Source organism: Andrographis paniculata, unplaced genomic scaffold (assembly GCF_009805555.1).
Source record: "Andrographis paniculata isolate CXL003 unplaced genomic scaffold, ASM980555v1 Contig60END, whole genome shotgun sequence".
Classification (NCBI taxonomy): Eukaryota; Viridiplantae; Streptophyta; class Magnoliopsida; order Lamiales; family Acanthaceae; genus Andrographis; species Andrographis paniculata.
The window spans coordinates 1,145,356-1,161,867 of NW_026137596.1; the positions used below are offsets into that span (position 1 = coordinate 1,145,356).

At 36.0% G+C, this 16,512-nt stretch overlaps 4 protein-coding genes across 13 annotated transcripts; 2 read left to right on the forward strand and 2 right to left on the reverse strand.

The window, feature by feature from the left end:
- Nucleotides 1-1,021: 1,021 nt before the first annotated feature.
- LOC127260172 (protein ABIL2) lies at nt 1,022-4,071 on the forward strand. Of its 5 annotated transcripts, none has more exons than XM_051287871.1 (10): nt 1,022-1,353; nt 1,987-2,173; nt 2,262-2,350; nt 2,439-2,589; nt 2,678-2,777; nt 2,853-2,945; nt 3,022-3,067; nt 3,160-3,227; nt 3,337-3,482; nt 3,561-4,071. In XM_051287871.1, exons 2-10 carry the CDS (start codon nt 2,069-2,071, stop codon nt 3,729-3,731), a joined length of 969 nt encoding a protein of 322 aa, XP_051143828.1. In that variant the 5' UTR covers nt 1,022-1,353; nt 1,987-2,068; the 3' UTR covers nt 3,732-4,071. The 5 variants fall into 5 exon arrangements, with proteins under 5 accessions (XP_051143828.1, XP_051143829.1, XP_051143825.1 ...); XM_051287872.1 differs by having other exon boundaries at nt 1,023-1,353; nt 3,163-3,227; XM_051287868.1 differs by having other exon boundaries at nt 1,024-1,353; nt 3,160-3,251.
- An 864-nt stretch (nt 4,072-4,935) lies between these two features.
- LOC127259330 (protein PLASTID TRANSCRIPTIONALLY ACTIVE 7) lies at nt 4,936-12,168 on the forward strand. 4 transcript variants are annotated; one of them, XR_007840481.1, is made up of 7 exons: nt 4,969-5,064; nt 5,139-5,210; nt 5,296-5,358; nt 5,813-6,212; nt 6,472-6,590; nt 8,555-8,657; nt 10,758-12,168. XR_007840481.1 is itself a non-coding variant. In XM_051286591.1 (4 exons), exons 1-4 carry the CDS (start codon nt 5,011-5,013, stop codon nt 6,152-6,154), a joined length of 516 nt encoding a protein of 171 aa, XP_051142548.1. In that variant the 5' UTR covers nt 4,936-5,010; the 3' UTR covers nt 6,155-6,363. The 4 variants fall into 4 exon arrangements, 2 of the variants coding, with proteins under 2 accessions (XP_051142548.1, XP_051142547.1); XR_007840482.1 differs by having other exon boundaries at nt 8,559-8,657; XM_051286591.1 differs by lacking the exons at nt 6,472-6,590; nt 8,555-8,657; nt 10,758-12,168 and having other exon boundaries at nt 4,936-5,064; nt 5,154-5,210; nt 5,813-6,363.
- On the reverse strand, nt 7,943-9,034 carry LOC127259331 (uncharacterized). Its single transcript, XM_051286592.1, has 3 exons — nt 8,722-9,034; nt 8,587-8,639; nt 7,943-8,311 (listed from the first exon to the last, which is right to left on the reverse strand). Exons 1-3 carry the CDS (start codon nt 8,924-8,926, stop codon nt 8,186-8,188), a joined length of 384 nt encoding a protein of 127 aa, XP_051142549.1. The 5' UTR covers nt 8,927-9,034; the 3' UTR covers nt 7,943-8,185.
- On the reverse strand, nt 12,143-16,483 carry LOC127259329 (importin subunit beta-1-like). Of its 3 annotated transcripts, none has more exons than XM_051286588.1 (4): nt 16,318-16,483; nt 12,931-15,421; nt 12,592-12,821; nt 12,143-12,421 (listed from the first exon to the last, which is right to left on the reverse strand). In XM_051286588.1, exons 2-3 carry the CDS (start codon nt 15,348-15,350, stop codon nt 12,623-12,625), a joined length of 2,619 nt encoding a protein of 872 aa, XP_051142545.1. In that variant the 5' UTR covers nt 15,351-15,421; nt 16,318-16,483; the 3' UTR covers nt 12,143-12,421; nt 12,592-12,622. The 3 variants fall into 3 exon arrangements, with proteins under 3 accessions (XP_051142545.1, XP_051142546.1, XP_051142543.1); XM_051286589.1 differs by having other exon boundaries at nt 12,143-12,437; XM_051286586.1 differs by having other exon boundaries at nt 12,143-12,821; nt 16,318-16,482.
- Nucleotides 16,484-16,512: the final 29 nt, after the last annotated feature.

Sequence of the window (16,512 nt, forward strand, 5' to 3'; positions counted from 1 at the left end):
CTTATATTATAGTATTTAATATTGTTTCATTTTAAAATTTAGATAATGAAGCTAAATATAAACATCCAAACAAAAGAAACAGAAGAAATGCCCACTGGAAGGTTGGTGTCAACACACACTGACTTGACTTTTCATGTGTGAAATTTGACGATAAATGTTGGCAATAAAATTAATTAAATATTAATCCCACCCTCCCAGGTATTTTAGAAGATGTGTAATTAGTATATAATTAAGAATGTATTAGCAAAAATAATTATAAATTAAGATTAAGATAACTAATTAGTTTAATTAAAATTAAAAAATTTAAAATGAGATTAAAGTGTGTAATCATTTTCCAAAGAAAGAAAATAACATGCTATGTGTAACGGACAAAAACGACAACGTGGACATGGTATCTAAAACGGAGAGAGAATTATTTTAAAAAAATAATATATAAAAGTAGAGTAGGGCCCACCCGCTATTTGCGCCACTGATTACATTAATAATAATAATAATAAAAAGAAATTGGTCATACATTAATCATGAATTCAATCCCTTCATGTCATGCCTCCCCACTAACACTATCAAATAATGCATAAACAATAAAGTTGTAATTTATTTGTCCAATTTACTCTATTGAGCCTAAAATAATTATTCGTTGGAATAGTCAAATTTGTATTTATTGTTCAATAAATAATTTATCTTCATTTCCTAAATAAATATGTAATTAATATATATCATATTAAACATGCTCTTTGCCCCTCAATGTTGCTTTAGGTGGTCCTTTAAAGTTTGTTTTGTGATTTTTTTTAAAATAAGAAATTTAATTTAATATTCCATTTTATGTTATTTCTTATAAAAAAAGTTATTAATAGGAAAATAAAAATAAATTATAACGGGGACAAACCCTTCTGTTTTCCTGTCAAAGGCAAAAGAATTGCAATATTTCTTTTATGTAATAAAAAAAATAAAAGAACAAAAAATTCAGAGGTTAGTGGTGACCCACCAAGCAGAGCAATGATTAGAAAGAGCTAATTAGAACAGTCATGGTGTGTGCCCTCTTCTCCCTCTTCACCTTCCTCTTACAACCTTTTCAAATTTCTCATTTTAATATTGTTAATAATAATACTGCAATCCAATCCAATCGCCTTAAATTCCTCGGCTCCACTCCCATTTCGCAATATCCCACTCCCAATTTTGTATTTATTGTTTTTCCCCTTTTCCTTCCCGTTTAGGTTTAGTCGAAAATCTCAGTGCCTAATTAGGACACTGATTCTGGGCGCCTGTCGGCTGCCCTGTTTGTTTGATGTTCGAAACCACATTCTGTGATCAAACTTGAACGGGGAAGAAGATAGTGCGCGTTTTCTGAAGAAGGTGAGCTCTTAATTTTTAGGGCTTTTCTAATTTGGGGGTTTTGTCAATTTATTTGTGAATTGAGATATTTTTTTATGTGGATTGCATATATTTGTGATGAATTTGGGAATTCTGTTGAGATTGAGTTTGTTTCTGAATTTGATTTATGGTATTTTTTTGCTGTAATTTCTTCCATCTTTTTTACTGCTGTGTGTGTTGTTTTTGTCTGTGATTTTTGATGCTGCTTTTTGAAGATTGGGGTTGGGATTATTCTTGCTGTCTTAACAGTTGATGTATGTATGTATCTATGCAAAAGGCCAAAGAGGAAAAAAGCATGAATTCAGATTTATATTATTTGTCTTCTTTAACTTTACATTTTTACAGAAAGAAGAAAACTAAATTAAATTTAAATGTACAGTTGCTAATTTCATCGTCAAGCCATTTTCTTGAAATGGGCTTTACGCTTGCTGCTTGTTTCTGCTTTGTGGGATTTAAGGTTGTAGGAACAGTTCGTCTGATTCTGTTTTGCATAGTTTAAGGTTTTGATGAGGATTTGATCCTGTTTTGCAGAGTTTAAGGTTTTGATGAGTATTTTTTGATCCTGTTTCGCAGAGTTTGAGGTTTTGATGAGTATTCTTTTATCCTGTTTTGCAGAGTTTAAGGTTTTGATGAGGATTTGATCCTTATTTGCAGAGTTTAAGGTTGTAAGGACAGTTTTGTAGTCACTCTCTCCTTAATGGAGACAATGGTTGCAAGCTCGGGGATGCCGTTCCCCCGGGAGCCCGCTAATTTCGACGAGGTCTCTATGCAGGAAAGCATGCTCTTTACCGATAGCTTGAAGGTGTTTTAATGCTTCTACTTTTGTCCATTCTGCTATCATGTTTATTGTCGATGTTCCGAGTTCTTACAAGATAAAAATCTCTATTTAGGATTTGAAGAATCTTAGGAAACAACTGTACTCGGCTGCCGAATACTTCGAGTTGTCTTATACCAACGACGATCAAAACCAAAAGCATATGTGAGTTTACAAGTCATTCAAGAGTGATCTTTTTTCGAGTTTTTAGTTCGAAATTTGTTCGATCATTGAAATGTTTTCAAATTGTCAGAGTGGTTAATACATTGAAGGACTACACAATTAAAGCCCTCGTCAACACCGTAGACCATTTGGGCTCCGTTACTTACAAGGTCAACGATTTGTTAGACGAAAAAGTCAATGAAGTTTCCGGAACCGAGCTCCGCGTCTCGTGCATTGGGCAGGTATTTTTTGTCTAAATTATCACGATTTGTTACCGTGTTTACGCTAATTTAACAATGTTTCGTTTTTTTTTTCGAAAAAAATATATAGAGGCTTCGGACGTGCCAAGAATACATCGATCGGGAGGGTCTGTCGCAGCAGTCGTTGGTGATCAACACGCCCAAGTACCATAAACGATACATCTTACCCGGTACTGTTTCTCGCAATTTCGATAATAGAGATCAAATACATGTTATAACTGAAATAGTCGATCTTTCCCGTTTAGTCGGCGAAACTATGGACGGAGCCGTGCGCACGAGATCGAAGTACCAAGGATGCAGCCTGGACGACGCAGATGAGTGGCATCAATTCAAGAACGGTAACAGTCAATCAATCCGCTTGCTGATAACGTCTTTCGTCGCGAAATTTTGTTCTTATCAATGATCCCTTTGCAGCTATCCGAGCCACCATCCGAGAAACTCCACCGCCATCCGTAGTCTCGTGAGTTTGCGACGCTAAATTATAAGTTTCGAACCCATTTCGACTCATTCATGATGAAATCGATCATTTTTTTTTTTTTTTTTCAATTCTAGCAGCAAAGAGCTTTCGCGGACTCCCTCTCCTAAGCTCGCCCATCGACACGGAAACTTCTCCTTCTCCGGTAACATCTCCAATCGCGACTCGGGTTCGTAATCTCAACTAAGATTATGTTTGAGCTTACAAATGTATCAAACTTGATTTCTCAATCTGCATTGGCGACAATCATTCAGACAAACGGTCGGCTTCGCCGCACCGGTTCCCGCTGCTACGATCGGGATCGCTCTACAGCAAGCCCACGACTCCGAAAAGCTCGAATACGAGCACCCCAAATCGGAGCAGGCCAACGACTCCGAACCCTGCTCTCGGAAGACAACAGGTAAAAAAGATACACAGTTACTACATACGCATAATTGTTTTACGACTTTAAGTCAAGCCCGTATTTTCGATCCTGCAGTATATTTCGGAACCACGGAAATCAGCTTCGATGCGCATCCGGGTCGGGAAAGAAAGCCCGAAAGAAATGGAGCAATACCCGAGCAAGAGCAAACGGCTGCTGAAGGCCCTGCTGAGTCGACGTAAATCAAAGAAAGACGATATGCTGTACACATACTTGGACGAGTATTGAACGCAAGTTCGGGAAAATATTGAGAGAACAAACCCAGTTCGAGGAAATCATCGACGAATCGTTGTCGTCGACCTCTCGCCGGTTCTCGATACTAAGTTGGAAGAGCTCTACCGTTTTTGGTTCCTTCATTAGGCTTCTTCGTCTTCGTTTTTTCTTTCTTTTTGGTAAGTGTAAGTTATTGTAAGAGAATGTGATCATATTATGGATTAGTATCAGTGCAAATTTAGTACAGGGTCGTCGAGTCATTCTCGTATTTCTCGAAGCAATTGTTATATGAACGCGAAAGAAGAAAAATGTATCATGAAGTTTGATGAAGTAAAAAATGCTTCTTGTAGTGATTTCTCGAAGACAGCAATGTTATAAAACACTCCTAGTAAATTTTGGTTTTTAGAAATCGTATATATATACATAAGTAAATAAAGCTTCCAGGCAAAACTTACAATTGTGATGATATTATCAACTTATTTCCAGTAGCATATATATAAACAAATAAGTAAAAATAGGTTACCTTTATATACTCTTATAATATTTTCGAAATTTTGGCATTAATAATTTTTAAAAATATTATTGTAAATATGTACAATTTGTTTATTCAAGTAAATTTTTTTCTACATAAATTTTAATACTCCTTATATCCCAAAATCAAAGGGTTATTTGGAGTTTTTATAGTAGATTAATAAATAATACTCTGTGCAACATTTTGATTTTTTTTTCCTCAAATTCACTGCAATAAATAATTAATAGTATTTATATATATATATATTAATATACGCTTCATTTATCTCATCACATCACTTAAATAAAAAAATAAATAATTATTTCTCTATTCAATCATATAATTTAATATCTAAATTATTTCAAATTACTATATTTAATACTCTTCACTTAAATTCTCGTGCTAAATACAAATATTGCACGGTATTTGAGAGGGGACATTATTTATTATTAGTAAAGTAGGTAAGAGTTTTTTATATTAATAAATAATAGTAAAGTAATTAAATAAAAATTAAAAGATATTTTAATCTATAAAGTGGGACAAAATGGTAAAAAAATGTACATATTTTTTCGTTTACAAAATTTGATAATTCATTCCTTCCGAAAGCATATTGGGTCAAAAAGCCGATTGATTTGGACCCATAAAAAGCCCAATAAAAGTGTAGTTAAGCCCATTTAGATCGGGCTTTGTTCAACACTTCGACGAATACAACAACGAGGAGGAGTCAGGGACACACGAATGTGATCAGATATATCTGGAGCTTGTAGCTCGGTTTAAGCGGCTATGGCGACCGTCTCTGCGTCGTTCAGTACTTTAACATGTTTAAGTTGTGTACCTGTACGTGTGATTTTTTTGCCTTACAAATTTAATTTTGTGACTAGGTCTTTGAATTGAAGATGACTAGTTTGTAGCCGTTTGGTTTGCAGAAGATTGAAGTGAAGACAGAGAAGAAGTGGCAGCCATGTCGTGCTGTGAGGTCGCAGGTTGGGTGTTTTTATTCTGTTTCGGAACGAGTTTTGTTAGCGGTTTTCTTACATGCGTTTTCACATGGTTATATTTGAATGGCAGGATAGTTCAAACTCGACAAATTCAGGACGCAGCCATAGGAAAGTGTGGCGGAGAAGAAAATTGGTATAGTTTGAGTAATTTGGATTTACTCTTCTCAACCAAACTGTAGTGATTTCTGATTTTCTGAGTAATTTGGATGAAAATAATTAGTTTGGAATGCAGCATTGATATCATTGATTTTCTTAAATGTGGAGTTAAGGATGAAATGTGATTTCAACTACATTTCAAACGTTTTCCTTTTCACTAGGCAGAAAGAAATTTTGTTTTTGGATTGGATTTGTTACATCGCCATGCCTTAAAAAACTAACTGAAAGTTTTCTCAACTTTGTGTGGTCTTTTTGCTAGCTGTTTTCTATAATTGTGCTTGGATTCAATTGGTAGTAGATTCTAGGAAGTTTAGATGGTGAATGCAATAATCCTGCTTATGTAATGTTTATACTATTATGCTTCTCTGATTGGTATCAATTTGTTATACACCTAACCCTTGTTTTTCCAATTTTCTGAACTTCTGTTTCAGTCCAAAAGAGATGCTATGCTGGATTACAAGACAGAAAGAGTTCCCTTTCTTGAGGAGCAGGTACGGAAGATAAAGGAAACAGGAAATATCCTTACAATGGACATTGAGACACTGCTATTATCAGAAGATAACAGGTATGAATTTGTGAATGAAATAGCAGCTGAAGCAAAGCGATATGTTGAGAACAATCGAGATGAATATGGTGGTGCAAAGAAAGCAATCCTTCATGTAATCAGCAACCGGATTAATGATGCTGGAATATATCGCCCTGATGCATACATTGAAGATGATCCTTTCAAGCCAGGTCCTGGATACCTGAGGCAAGAACTTTATGATGCTTGATTTGAGCAAAAGGATGACTTCATAGCTTGTTTATCCATGAATGGTCTCTGAACCACTGGTATAAGCCTCTATACAAGCTTAGTATGGAAAGTTCTTGTATGAAGTCTCTTTTCCATTGACTTTCATGGGTCTAGAGATTGATAAAAGAAATGCTAAGTGTTGTTCCCTGAGCATATTTTAGTGAAATTAAGTTTTACAATTCGTTTTGAGTACCATTTTCAGCCTTTCTGTAAATTTTTATTGTCTCTATACTATGCAGTAGAATTTTACTCACTTGTTTTTGGTGTCCTCTGATATGGTTAATTTATTGTTTAAAGAGTCTGTAGTGGAGATGGAAAGCTGCAATATTGTTGACTTACTGTATCGCGCAACAAAGATCTGTAGCAGAAGCGACAGTCTCATGACAATCGATGTCAGCATTATTATAGCAAATCTGGTATGCACTTATATTTCTTTGTCATTTCAACAGATATTTTCTGTTGGCCACCTTGTTTGTCTTGGATATTTCTCCTTTTATGTGATTAATACTTTATTTGGGGGAAAGATTAATAATTTTTTAAATCTGGACAAACACTTAGGTTTGGTAATAGTTGCGCAAATAATGAAAAGTAAAGGTAGAAAAGCTGTGAAAAGGATGGCTCATAATATATTCATATTTAATCATGATTACTGCTTTCCATTAAACATGAGTGGAATTAACAATAAATGGAGGAATAGCAAAAAATTTCAGGTTATTGCTTATTTTTACCAGTTGCAAACAAATTAGCGGATTTAATGATAAAATTGTCTGCTAGTTAGATCGATTCCTAGCCATGATCAGTGCATTGCAATATGATTGGTTTTTTCTGTATTTCATTTTGAATAGGACTTTATGCTTTGTGAAAGCTTGTATGGATTGAAGCCAGAAGCATTTCTGATTATATTTCTCATGCAAGCAACGACTACCCAGCAATTTTGAAATTCAGTAGTGTAAATTATATGCTTAGCAGTTCTGAATCCTTATCAGCTATCAAATTGGTTTTGGCTAGTGATTGGGGTTAGGACTTGCTTGATATGATATGATATGATAGTGCTTGAAAATTAGGTCCAATGTTGGCATCATTTTCCAGTGCTAAAGAAAAGTGGCCTTATCCACATACGGGTTTATAAAATGACTTTTAGTGTGCTGAATTTTAGTTTCCACAGCACCATGCCAAAACTATAGCACTTAAAAAGGCAAAATCCAAAATAAAAGTCTCTAACGATTGTTGATCTATATTCCCAACTTGTCAAAAAGATCTCAACAGTGCTTCAAGTAGTTTTAGACCAAACAAAATTAGTGGACAAATAGATATAGCAGCAAGATAGCTTTAGGACAAAACACAAAGTGGAGTAAAACCACATGCACGATATAATCCTACCTACTTGTGAATTAGGATCATGGTGGGTGTGTTTCTATTCATAAGAACAACTTGGAAATAGCAAACCCATGCAGTCACTTCAGCAGTACTAGCTAGATATGAATATAGTAGCAATTGCTTGGCACAAGTTTGACACTGGAAAAGCAGAATTTTTTTATAGTGGGATTTGATTGAGTGTTAGATAAAAGGATTGGTTGATGAAGGGCTAAAGTGGGATGGACTGATAGCATGATGTAAGTGACAATCGCTTAACGGACTAGTGCAAATTTCTTTTGGCAATGTTTATGAAATAGTGCCAATGATATTCATTGTTCACGAAAGGGTGTGTATATTATTTCCCAATAGATTTGGTAGTGAATAATGACTGTTAGCTCGTTGCCATTTCAAACAGAAAAATATTTAGGATTCGTCATGTCTACTACCCCAAATTATTGATTTATGGTGCTACATAGTGAATTTAAGAACATATATGATAAGGTAGCATAAAGTTAACATTAGAGCATACTAAGCACCATGGCTTCCTTGTACATCAACAGTGGGGAATTTATTAATATTAGTAAAAAACTCATAGTCATGCAGTTCAAAACTTCTATAGAGCTTAAGACAGTAAATTAGAGGGATAGATAAACAGTCAGAGACTTCTGCCACCACCTCCCCTCCTTCCTTTTGGATTGTGCTTTGGATTGGCTCCTGCATAGTCATAGTCTAACACAGCATCGAACCCCAGGAGCTTTCTAGAATATGCTTGTACTCCACCCTGTTGTAATGCATTCATGTACATTATCAGAATTTTGCAAGAACAACAGTTTTAGATAACTAGGCCAGCATAATGTGAGATTAATGTTGTCTGTTTCCTTGCAATGTAAGAATGAAAGGATTTTTATCTTATAAAAAGCAGTTAAACTGCCATCTCCTTTGCATATCTCACCATATTACAGTGCAGCTCATATTTATCTTATTTTTAACATACTGACAAACAAATCAATATCTTGATATGTAGCCAGAAAAGCAAATGAAAAGTGGATACGGAACCTCATCAAGCGAGTTGAGAGGATGCATTCTGTCGCCCGAGCTCTTAACCATGCCTGCCAAAAGAGGAACAGGTACGGTCTAATGTAAATGTGGATAGAAGAAGTACAAAATTAGAATATGATTCAGCCAAATCACCTGCAGACAGGAAGATGAAAATGACAAGAAAACCCTTTATCCTTGGATTCATAGCTGCTTGTATTACAATCAGCAGCTTAAATGAATTCAAGCTATGGTTTTCGATTTTTAGGAGAGAAAGAAAATGGTAGAAAAGCTGGATTTTTATAAGCATAAGTTGCCATAAAAGGTGTTTGCTTGAATTGTTCCCTTGCCACACGCACATACCCACCCACTAACTCAATAGTTGATACAATGATGATGAATTGCATTACCAAAATGTTTAGGTCAACTTCATAATAAACATATTACATATAAAATGATAACTAATATATATAAAGAGACCCATAGTGCATATGTAATGTAGTCATGTGCATGTGGACGCAACTTTGTTCAGACCCCCCTTTGCATGGCTGAAATCAATCCTTTGTTATCTTGCCTTTAATTATATAATATGCATTTTATATATTTGTTTCACTTTTTAGACTTTCACCTTTTCATAAGTCAATCTGCTTTTCTGCCATATTTGTCACTTATATCTACACTAAAGTATTGATTATCAAACTTATAATAATCACACAGTACCCAATTCTCCCTTTTTTTTCCTTTTCCTTCTTTTCCATTGGATATATGAAAGTTGTTAACATGAGTAATTACGTACTAGTTGTTCCATTATGCTGGTTCAACTTATGTTCTATTCTTGATTTATTGTATCTCTAACATTATTTTATCCAAAAGTTTAATTTGGATTACAGCGTCTCAAATTGTCTCATGCTGGTTTCTCAATACGAATAATCTATTTGAGATCACTATAGACTCTTGTGAATTACATGTGGGCATGCTCTAACCGATCGAGGCATTGTGTTTTGTGCTTGTAAACTTTATTTACCATTTGAAATTTCTTTTGATGTTTATCTACTGATTAAAAGTCTAATATCAATATAAATGTCAACTTAATTAACATTTTGAGCTCAAATATGGACCTTCTCAAGCTTGACTATGTGAAATTGATAAACTTCTACAGAAAAATAAATATTACATGAAATTTCATGATGTGAGGTACGGACATCTATTATTGAATGTAATCATGTAGCAACTCTTTGTATTGTCAGTGAATGCAGTGCTGATACACTATGCTAATATTCACATATTTTCTTTAGATAAATGTGTTAAATTCATATATGAATTATGTTGTTTTGATATAGGCAATATATTGTTTCTGCATAAATTTGAAAACTCATACAACAAACAAGTTTTCGACTCAAGACATGCAAGTTATTTATTTATTTTTTCAAATAGGCATATATTATTATTTTCTATTCATGTTTATAGTTGTTGCTGGTTGTAGTAGTTATGCGATATGCCAAATATAATATGAGTTTTTTATTCAAACATACAAGTTTTTAATGGTTTAGGGTACGCATATATTGCTTTCTTTAACTACATATGCTGAATATATATATATATATATATATGGATAATGGGCATATGATGCCTAATAATTTAATTATGTTGTTTGGTAATAGGACTTTTATTGAATTATATTTCATATGTTTTTTGTGATTGAATTATGCTGTTGTAGATGTCTGATTTTATTGTATTGTACTAGTGTGTTTGTTGTTTTATAATTTAATTTTTGTTTTAGACTATTCATTTATTCTTATGATACCTATAGTTGTGCAATATGATGATATTTATGAAACAGTAAGATTGGACTGGAAAACTTGACTAAACTCAAGACTTCTAGTCCTCTAACATTATCCAAGTTAGGTAAATTGTTGGGAGTTGGGTTAAATAAATGTTAGCAATGTATGTGGCAACAATTCTCCTCCACATACATATTTGAAGATTGATTTACTTTATTTCTATTCATGATTATGAACAACACTCATTGATACAGATAGCATTAGTTGCATATCATATCAAATATATAACAATTTGGTGGTTTAGCTCATCGAAAACTATTGCTGAAACCGACTCTTGCATGGTAGCATTATATATATATATATATATGTATGTATGTGGGTGTAAACTTGCTAACTCGATTCTTTGTGTAGATCAATCCTGGAGAGACAGATATGGACAGTGGCCTACTCAATGAAATCAATGTGACTGATTTCTTAAGAGCCATTATTGAGAGCACTACAAAAAAGGTACAAAACAAAAACTATCTTCTTACGTGCTGAAAAAAAATCATTTATGTTTTAATGATTCATTATGGCGTAGATTAGTCAGTCACGCAGGCTTCTTGTTTTCCCACAATAATTCTTGATATGCTGGGGTATTTTGAATTTGAACTTCTGTCTTTGGATGTTTTGAATATATAGTGGTTTTGGAAAGATATTTGAATATAAACTTGGTGTTTGACCTTACATTTTTAAGGTCAAACAATTAATCTAATAAAATAAAATAACTTCAATTTAGGAATACTTGCTCTCTTTCTGTTTTAGTTTCTTTTTACTATGCACGCTATTTCTATTACAAAGTATCATAACTCAATGATCATTTAAACACATAATATGAACATATCCTTTATGTCATTCTTGTTAAGAACTTGTAACTTTTCCTTTTAATAGTACAATTTCTATTATTCAAACTTATTTTCACTTTCCCCTTTTGATTTTGATTGTCATCCAATTTATTCCTGTTTCTATTTTTAGTAAAAGGATATTCTTTTTCTATTTTTCCTTTTATCATAAAAAAAAAAAATTATTTTTATGTTTACCCATTTTCCTTTAAACTTGTGCTCAGTCCGTACGGAGGGAGTAGTAATAAATACTTAGAAAAATCACTATCATGCAATATGAGTACGATACTTCAATTATAAATAGTGGGGATAAGATGGATGCAACAAATAGGGTGTTTCCATGTTGAAGAAAAGTAAGTGACAAGAGCACCATACAGCAAGAGATAGGAATAGCAATAGCAATAGCAAATAGCAATGGAAATCACTATAACACTGTTACAATTGTGGCACAGTCTGTATCTTTGGTATGCTGACCTGATCAAAGACTTTCCTATTTTTTTTGCACCACAAAAAAATATGAAATATTATTATTCATTCCCCTTTTTAAGGTTTCATTAAAGTGGGATTGCGTTTTCTTAGTGAAAACGAGCAGAGAACTTTAGTCTTTAGCAGTACCCTGTTTAGCACATCCTCAAAACTTACCAAATTAGATATATATATGACACACATACATATAACAAACCCAAATGACCAAATCACATAAAGTTACAAATTGGAATAGCAAACAGTATATATGCATTTATAGGGAAATTTTAAGATATACCACAAGGCCACAAAAAATACACTGCCTCTGTACATCTCAAAACTATAATCCCGTTAAACGGTAAGATCATATCCTACCAATAGCAAGACCCGATTGGGAAAATCCGGGAAAAAAAAATGCATAAAAGACTCCGTTTTATAATATGCACAAAAGAAAGAAAAATAAAGGCAGCGACGACTCGTTTAAAGTATCATGAAAAACAAGGCATTTGACGCGATACAATATGTTTTTTTTCATAACACTGCCTGTTCATAGTTTCTCCCGACACAAAGTACTCAAAACAGACCAAAAAATGCAGTCGAGGATGGGTTCGCCTGCTTACCACATTAACCACCCTTCGGCACAGAAACAGACAGTCTCTTCTATTTCCTCCGGAAAGTTTTAGAAGCCAGCTTTTCCCTGCGATCGACACCCCCGCCCCCGACCCTCCGCTGCAAACGACGCATGCTGATGCATAAGTTAGCGACAACATGTTGAAAATGTACTTTCTGTTGTCAGATAATAACAATGACCCGACCAGCCACAAAAACTAACCAAAACCAGACCCGATGACTTTATGACCTGACTGTATGTATGTATGCATGCATGCAGGTAAACATACTATGGAATCTCGACTCTGACGGGGCACCGGCTCAAACAGATATGGCGCGACTAATGGCCAACCTCGCCCACTCGGCAGATTCTTTGATCAAATGATCATCCGACAACAGACATTCGTTTAAAAACTCTTTACTCGACAGAGACTGTTGAAGCAGAGAAGCTGCAGTACTTCCCAGAGTATCCGCTAGATCTCCGAGGACACCAATGGCTGTTTTCATCACAACGTCGTCCCTAATGAGATCGAGCAGGCAAAAATAATCAGGAGATTCGAAAGAACAGCATGTAATAAATAGGTTACTAAATACATGCAGAGCAGTAAATGAGATGAATTTCTACTCACATATCCTTCTCCATGTAAATGCTATCGAGGAATTGCAAAATGTGGGGAGCATGCTGTACCAGGAGCTCGGCTTTAGCAGAGTTCTTGAAGCCCTGAAATATCCCAGAATACGCCTCTAAAATTCCGTTCCGTAGAAGGTTAGTATATTCGATCATTTCATCATCAACGCCTGATGTGTGGACAGACACCTCTGCGGCGCTCTGCAGCATGGGCACCGCGTACATCAAATACTTTGCAAAATTGTCGCCAATTGTTAGAGCTATGTCTCCGAAGCATGAAAAGATCGGGGGCTTCACAGACCGGTGCAGCTGGCTGCTCGACAAATCTTTCAGAAGATGGGTCATGATCCCGTCACAGTAAGGAAGAATCTTTTCATCCAATGCCCTGCAGATGTCGCCCACGACCCCAACTGTGACAGCACACACTTGGTATTCTTCGAAATTCTGAAGGCCCATCTCCAAATACTGATAGAAATCCGGCATGTATTTTGCAAAGTTTTGGCCCGTTGCGTAGGCAAATGCGCCAATGGCAAGCATAGCTTCCTCGTGCACGGTGGCGCTTCTAGAAGCAAAAACTTGAAGAAATAGACCCATTACTTGGTCTGCATACCGTAGGAAAGCATGTTTTGTGGCCTCTGATGCACTTAATTTCTGAATGATGACCTGTAAGCACCCGCAAAGAAGGCCCTGCAGTTCATTTTGTTTCTCTCTCTCATCAGACGAAAGCTTTTGAGCCTCGAGAGTTTTGTGAAGCTCTGTCATGATCACTTGAACAAGTTCCAGTACCAAGCCAGCAGTTTCTTCTGTCGAGCACCTCACAACTTCATTGAGTGTCTCGTATGCAGCAGTCCTTAGTCGAGATTCCCCGGAATCCTCCCTATGAGTGACATTAAGAAGGGACTGAACAATTTCTTGGAAATATGGTGTTAGGGGCGAGCCGGTGCTGCCCACATCTTCATAACCTTGGGCAAGGAAATAGAGAGCACCACATGCTTTCTCAGCAACATTCGGGACGTCTTTCATGCTCTGGAGAAGAACTGTGATAATCTGCTGACAATTCTCTCGAGTAACAATTGGTGTCGGGATAGTTGCACCATGGAGAAATTCGAATATTCTTCCCAGGGTCCAAGCAGTTGTATCCTTCACATGGCTGCTAGGATCTTTAGTGAGAGCAGTAAGCATGAAATTCAGAGCAACATTGACAGTACGGATTAATTTGCCGGGAGAAGGGCCTTCCAATATAGAACCGAAGGCGTAAGTGGCTGCCTCTCTCTGCCTCCAATCGGATTTTGTAATATTTTCTTCGATAAATGGCATGACAAGTGGTACGATATCATCCCCAACTGTCCGGGCTACCAAACCAAGGCAAGTCCCACCAGCCATTGCGATATTCCAAGCACCTTCATCCAGATCCTGATCTTCTTCTTGCTTAAGAAGTGTCTCCAACAACATAGGAACAAGTGCAGGGAGCGCCTGCTTTATAAAATAATAGCATGGAATATCTGAATCTGCTGTGAAATCGCCTTCACACTCTTCCAGGATGCTAATTTCCTCGTCACAGATGGAACTCCAAAATTCAATTGCCTGAAGAGCAACCTGTTCATCATCACCTCGGACAGCCTTGGATGTGATGTTGAATATGTCTTGTATGTACGGAGCTAATTTCTCATAATATGTCGACCCAATAGCAACCAAACACTCAAAGGCTGCCTGCCGAATCTTCACTTCTGGGGCAAGAGTGGCTTCGCAAACAATTCTCATTATGTAGTCCCTTTCCATGTCGTTGGAGAAATTAGCCTGGGCAAATCCAAGGGCATTATATAGAGCTCTTGTGGCAGCAAGTCGAACTTCAACATTACTTTCATTAGCATTCATGCCTTGAACAACAGCTGTAAGTATTTTATTTACTTGATCTTGATCAACAACCTCTGGAATAACCTCTTCACATATGTATCCAAGGGTTTCGAGTGTCGCCTGCTTAACATGAGGAGGGACCTGGTGAATACTAGACAAGAGGGACAAGATGAGTTCAGGCCACTGCTTGTGCGGCAGTTCAATCCCTGCAACCTTTGCAATGACTTGCGACGCAGTTGATCGAGCATCGGCTGCAGTAGATGAGAGGGTTTGTAACAACAATGCCTTGATTTGGTTCTTCACTGACACATCTAATGATAACCACCTTTGAATAAGCTCATACTTTCTGTGCTGCTCCTTAGCATCCAAATCATTTTTTAGAATCAAACCAGCTAGTTTGCGGCTTTCAACCTGTTTCTCCTCATTAGCAAGCTCTGCAGAAAGGGATAACAAGAAACCAGGCAGGTTTTGCTCCTGAAACTGTTTCAGTGTTTCTTCAGCATGATTCCTCACTGTTGAATCAACTGATTGTGCACTTAAAAGGAATTGAGTGATTTCCATAGCCATATTCTCGCTGCCAGTATCAAACAAGTATACTGCTAGAAATATGATCCCACGTGTGCCTCTCTTATATAAAGCTGAAAGTTGAAACAATAAATGCTCACATAAGATATAATATACATGTATAAAGATATACATATATCCCAAAAAATATTACCAAACAGTAACCAACCATAACACAATTAACTATGAGCCGGCATTGTTATTTCACATTTTCTTGCAGGCAATCTATGAAACTAAAAGCAAAACCACACACTAAATGCTATGATAAAACAAAACGACGAATTCATTGTCGTGTGGCTAGTCAATAGCAGGCATAACAAAACTCGTTTTTTGTATGTCTGCACATAACATTAATTAGCTAGTAAACAAAACATGAAGAGATCAAAGGGAAATCCTCCTTAATCCAAGGATATTCACGCACTCAGGCTCTGAGATTTAAATCAAACATCACTCCACGATGAGAATACATAAAAGCAGTGATCAGAGGGAAACAATCCTTAATCCAAACAAATCGACATATCCAGCTCCTCATATTCAACACTTCCACATATTACCATCAAGCATCACTCTCTCCATTGACAGTAAATAAAAAACAGTAAGTGAACAGATGTCTAACGATTTTGATACACACACAAAAAAAAGTACACCTCGCGTCACAACAGCAGAAGACGTAACCTCACTGCAACAAACCAAACCTTATAAACATAAAACAATCCCATCCTCTAACCTCACTCGAGAATCCAATATGTCCCCCGTTTTCCAACAATACAACAGACGTCGGGTACAAAATCAAATAATCGTATTAATCCATCGCATAGATCCATTTCCCCTCTAATTACAGCAACTACATACGAATTCCAATCAACTCCAACAGGAGACAAATAATAACAATAATACGGTCAACCACTCCCAATTCAAGCAAACGCTCAGTAAAAAATAATGCGAAACATAAACTAATGGATGCAATTACCTTAGGGAAATGGAAATGGAGTGTGAATCGAGAGCGATGAACAGGTTCCCTCTCGGATCGAATAAATAAAAAAACGGCGCCAGCGAAAACCCTAACCTGAGAGCTGCAGATAAAAAGCTGGACTTTGAATTGAACTGATTGCGAAAAAATTGTTTTCATTTCGATTATTTTTTTTTTCCCCAAGTTTTGCAATTT